This window comes from Nerophis lumbriciformis, linkage group LG04, assembly GCF_033978685.3.
Source record: "Nerophis lumbriciformis linkage group LG04, RoL_Nlum_v2.1, whole genome shotgun sequence".
Classification (NCBI taxonomy): domain Eukaryota; kingdom Metazoa; phylum Chordata; class Actinopteri; order Syngnathiformes; family Syngnathidae; genus Nerophis; species Nerophis lumbriciformis.
In genome coordinates this window covers 20270001-20275663 of record NC_084551.2, presented here as the reverse complement: position 1 = coordinate 20275663, position 5663 = coordinate 20270001, and the positions used below count along the sequence as shown (strand labels likewise).

The following is a 5663-nucleotide window of genomic DNA, read 5'->3' as shown; positions in this document are numbered from 1 at the left end:
GTAATACATGTGTGAGTGTTTTCACTTTTGTTTCAACACTCCTGTGTATTGAGTACATCTCTATAAGCGTGCCATGCCTTTTTAACGAGTTCACATGCATCAGCGGCTTCATCTTCTGTGCCAAAACTAAGCCTCTCCCACTTGCTTAGGCCCCGCCCCTTCCTGAGTGTCAATATAACATATTGCATCCTCTCTCTCATGCACTCACAGCCTATGACCACCGAAGCAAACATCGCTGCATCTTTCCTCACGTCAACAAAGACAACTGCAGGTAAGATATTATTATTATGATTATTATTATAACACATTCATTTGACCAACTGCTTCTTTGAGCTTTTCTGTCTGGTTAATAACAATTTGCATTAACTTACAAAATGTGTACAGAAAAGTATGAATATTAAGAGTGTACATAGCTGTGTAATCCATCAATGGTTTTAGAAATAGGATGTGTGCTGTGTCACTGTTAGATATTGAATTGCATCATTTAGGACAATGGATTGATATCAAAATTAGAATATGGCAATTTGTAGGATATATATTACATAATGTAAGAGGTTGTTTTTTTTAACATGGCATTCTATATTAACTTTCATGGGCAGATTGTTTTAAATGCATAATCATAAAAGGGTAGGAGAGCAGAAAAATAGAGCAAAGGAAGACCTTCGCACGTACAACAGCAGCATCCTCTCAGCTAATTAGTGACAATCATCAACTGCAAACAGAATTAGCATTGATCAAATAACTACTCACTTTAACACATCCATCCATCCATCCATTTTCTACCGCTTAATCCCTTCGGGGTCACGGGGGGCGCTGGAGCCTATCTCAGCTACAATCGGGCGGAAGGCGGGGTACACCCTGGACAAGTCGCCACCTCAACAGTGCTAGTTTAAAAAAAAAAGATTTATGAATGTATTCTGCAACAGAGCTACAAATGACTTTATTAAAATATAAAATATTTGTTTTAAAATAGATTATTTTGCAATAAATGTAAAATATTGCACAATTATTAATTGGGTATTAAATATGTCTTTTAAGAGCGTTTTAAATTTTACTGAATAGCTAAAATACCAACTACAACAAAAATGCCACCAGTGTTAGTGGAGGAATGGCACAGCTTGTATTGGTCAGATGTTTAGACATAAAGCATTTTTAAGCATAGCTGCTGAGATAGGCTCCAGCACCACCCGCGACCCCAAAAGGGAAAAGCGGTAGAAAATGGGATGAATGGATGACAACCCCTCTTTTTATCCCATATTAACTTACATACGATTGCGTTCAGAGATACTATTATCATGTTCTGCTAGGATTTGATTAAGCTTTACCACACCACGCAGATGGCATGCTGGCAGTTTGAATAAATATAGTCCCTATAAACACACACACACAGCCGCACAACTCACAAAAAGGCAAAGTATCTTAATAAAAGAAGGCTAGGAGGCATAGCTTGGGCTCACGTAAATTCACCCTGGGAGAGAAGGACACAAGAAGGCACCACAAAGAAACTGCTGCACTAAAGAAAGGTTTGATTGCAAATCACAAACCGGATTTTGCAGCTTCTTACAACACAAATAATGATGCATACAGAAAATAGAAATTCATCCATCCATCTTCCGCTTATCCGAGGTCGGGTTGCGGGGGCAGCAGCCTAAGCAGGGAAACCCAGACTTTCCTCTCCCCAGCCACTTCGTCCAGCTCTTCCCGGGGGATCCCGAGGCGTTCCCAGGCCAGCCGGGAGACATAGTCTTCCCAACGTGTCCTGGGTCTTCCCCGTGGCCTCCTACCGGTTGGACATGCCCTAAACACCTCCCGAGGGAGGCGTTCGGGTGGCATCCTGACCAGATGCCCGAACCACCTCATCTGGCTCCTCTCGATTTGGAGGAGCAGCGGCTTTACTTTGAGCTCCTCCCGGATGACAGAGCTTCTCACCCTATCTCTAAGGGAGAGCCCCGCCACCCGGCGGAGGAAACTCATTTCGGCCGCCTGTACCCGGGATCTTGTGCTTTCAGTCATAACCCAAAGCTCATGACCATAGGTGAGGATGGGAACGTAGTACGACCGGTAAATTGAGAGCTTTGCCTTCCGGCTCAGTTCCTTCTTCACTACAACAGATTGATACAGTGTCCGCTGATCTCCCGATCCACTTTTCCCTCACTCGTGAACAAGACTCCTAGGTACTTGAACTCCTCCACTTGGGGCAAGATCTCCTCCCCAACCCGGAGATGGCACTTCACCATTTTCCGGGCGAGAACCATGGACTCGGACTTGGAGGTGCTGATTCTCATCCCAGTCGCTTCACACTCGGCTGCGAACCGATCCAGTGAGAGCTGAAGATCCTGGCCAAATGAAGCCATCAGGACCACATCATCTGCAAAAAGAGACCTAATCCTGCAGCCACCAAACCGGATCCCCTCAACTCCCTGACTGCGCCTCGAAATTCTGTCCATAAAAGTTATGAACAGAATCGGGACAAAGGGCAGCCTTGGCGGAGTCCAACCCTCACTGAAAACGTGTCCGACTTACTGCCGGCAATGCGGACCAAGCTCTGACACTGATCGTACAGGGAGCGGACAGCCACAATCAGACAGTCCGATACCCCATACTCTCTGAGAAAATAGAAATAACAAAATAAAATCGCCTGGCAGGGAATCATGGCAAAGCAGAGAAAAATCTCCCCAAAAGTGCAAACATGACAATTTTAAAATAGACTAGGGTCAAATGCCTAACATCTGTAATCAGATAAATCACAGGGTTGCTGTGGATTAATTCAAATGAATCACGGTCAAATATTAATTTTTATTCTATTGTTGGGTTGCAATCACATTACCTAAAGGCACTTCTGGGTTTCAGGTGGTGGTCCAGAGTCCCATTAGGCTACTGTTTATGTACCTGCATCAGTGCAAACATGGGCATATTTTGAAAGGTTTAGAGCAGTGGTTCTTAACCTGGGTTCGATCGAACCCTAGGGGTTCGGTGAGTCGGGCTCAGGGGTTCGGCGGAGGTCAAAACACACCCGACTCATCGTGTAAATAAAAATTTCTCCCTATCGGCGTACTACGGATACGGCAACAGCAGAAGTCAGACTGATTTGCAGGTGTGTAATTTGTTGTGAGTTTATGCACTGTGTTGGTTTTGTTGTTTGAACAAGGTGATGTTCATGCACGGTTCATTTTGTGCACCAGTAAAAAAACATGGTAACACTTTAGTATGGGGAACATATTGTATTTTTTACCTTCTTGAGACTTCCGAAAAATGCCTACCTCTTTAGGACCACCCTTTCTAGATATATAAAGATTTGTATTTACAACATTAATAATATACACAAACTATGTAAATATAAAAAGCTTGTTGTGAAAAATTAGTTGGAATTTCACAAGAAAAACTTTAAAGTTTGGCAGTATTATAAGTCGTAATTTTACTCAACGCAAGTCAAAATGTTACGAGAAAAACTGAACATTTGTGCGATATTATGATAAAAGTTGGAATTTTACTCAACAGTCGCAATTTTACAAGAAAAGCCTAATATTTTGGCAATTTTATGAAGAGTCGTAATTTTACTCGACAAAAGTCACAATTTTTCAAGAAAACTTGAAAAATGTTGGCAATATTATAATAATAATAATTGGAATTTCACTTGACAAAATTATGACAAAAGTCATAATTTTACTCACAAAACATCACTATTTTACAAGAATACCAAAAAAATTGGCAATATTGTGATAAAAGTCTGAATTTTATATGACAAATGTCACCATTTTACATGAAAAAGTAACAATTTTACATGAAAAAGTAATTATTTTAGGAGAAAATATTGCAAAATAGTAACATATTGGCTCTTAACTAGTCATTATTAAGTACTTATTAATGCCTTATTCAGCATGGCCTTATTATAACCCTAACCCTCTAACCCTGGCCATAACCCTAACCCTAACCAAATAACTCTAAATTAAGTCTTTGTTACTTAGAATATGTTCCCCATAGTAAAGTGTTACCAAAAACATATAACTTTGTCTTGAATTTGAAAAAAAAAACATTTTATTTTTCACTAAAGAAGGGTTCGGTGAATGCGCATATGAAACTGGTGGGGTTCGGAACCTCCAACAAGGTTAAGAACCACTGGTTTAGAGTCAAATATATAAGCTATCATTAAAAAAATATTCCGAATGGGATGGGGATGATTTATACACTCTTATGAAAAGTAACATTTGAAAGATTTAAACCATTCATCATCACCAAAAAAGACATTACTCCACGCCTCGACCGCACTTCCTTGACACTTACAAGGATTTAAAGATGAAAAGATAAGAGGCACATCATATCTTTGCATCTGAGGGGTCCACAAAATAAGCATTAATCTGTGAAAGAAATGTTGGATTTATTCATGCATCGCAAAGTAACGTATTTGATTGAAATAATGAGTGCCGTATTGCTGTGATCGTGATGCTTATGAGAAAAAGGATACGCTTAGTTTTTGCAATTGATTTCCTGCTACAAATATCAGTCTGTCATCTACATTTAGTATCTGCAGTTGTTTTTTTGGTGTCAAGTTCATATTTTGTCTCATTGCTGGACAACATGGAAACACGTTGCCGTGTTGTTCAGCAACGTTTAGCGGTATCAAGATTATGTATGCTGTTGAGCCTACGAAACATTTATTCAGCTAGTTTATTAATACTATTTTGTTTATGCTTCATTCTTCACAAATATCACTAAAGAATAATGTGGTCATCTGTGTCGGATAAATGCACAACAACTAAGCTTTTAGTTTCTGCTATGAAAATCAACAACGAAAACAAGGTGCATTGGACGAACAATGACAATATTTATTACTAGGACTTAACATGACGTTAATTTAAGTTCAACAATTGGGTCTTTGTGGTTATATTTAGGCATAGCAAATACAACATTACTTAAAAGAACACAAACTAATGTGAGCTCTTGTCCTTTCTTTATGCTTAGTTCTGCTCCCTTAAGTGTTATTTTGACTTCACATGGAATTATGATTTGACTGAGTGAGACAAGCCTAATTTTGTGACTATTTGATGTAAATATGCCAGAGAATACAAGAAAAGGTAAAGACAGAAATATTGCTGACACTGCAGTTTACATTCATTGCAACCGTGATGCATACATCTAGTGTTGTGTGATAGATCTAAATACATACATACATATACATATATATATATATAGGAATGGTGTATGTGTGTGTGTGCGTGTGTGTGCGGAACATGACATCCTGATTGTTCTTCCACTGAAATGAAGACAAAATTGTATTAAGTGATTATCCTTTCACGCCAAGAATATGGACAAGTATTGGACCTACTCTTTTTTTTGGTCTTATTATATTGGTTTAGGCATAAAGGGCAGAGACAGTGAGGCTCAGTGTCCAGTAAAAAAAAGTGGATTATTTTTATGGCTTTATAACTTGGATGTTTTCTTTTCTATTTCTTGTCTGCAGGCATGAATATTATTATCTGTGTGCTCGTTTTTCTGGCTGCCGTGTCGAGGGTCTCGCTGAGTCTGCCGTCACAGTCCATTGTAAGTGGTATATACTGTACAGTAAATACATACATAGAGACACACACACACACACACACACGCAATAATGTGGAAAACAGATTATGTCCAAATGGAAACATTTATATGACTCTATGTTACTGTAA

The 5663-nt window shown here is 39.3% G+C and overlaps 1 protein-coding gene across 1 annotated transcript in view; it reads left to right on the top strand.

The window, feature by feature from the left end:
- Positions 1 to 210: 210 nt before the first annotated feature.
- Positions 211 to 5663, top strand: part of ccka (cholecystokinin a) — a 9394-nt gene continuing 3941 nt past the window's right edge. Inside the window, exons 1-2 of the mRNA XM_061944941.1 lie at positions 211 to 271; positions 5459 to 5538. Of these exons, the coding sequence (XP_061800925.1) occupies positions 214 to 271; positions 5459 to 5538 (138 nt within the window). The 5' untranslated portion in view covers positions 211 to 213. The remainder of the gene's footprint in view (positions 272 to 5458; positions 5539 to 5663) is intronic.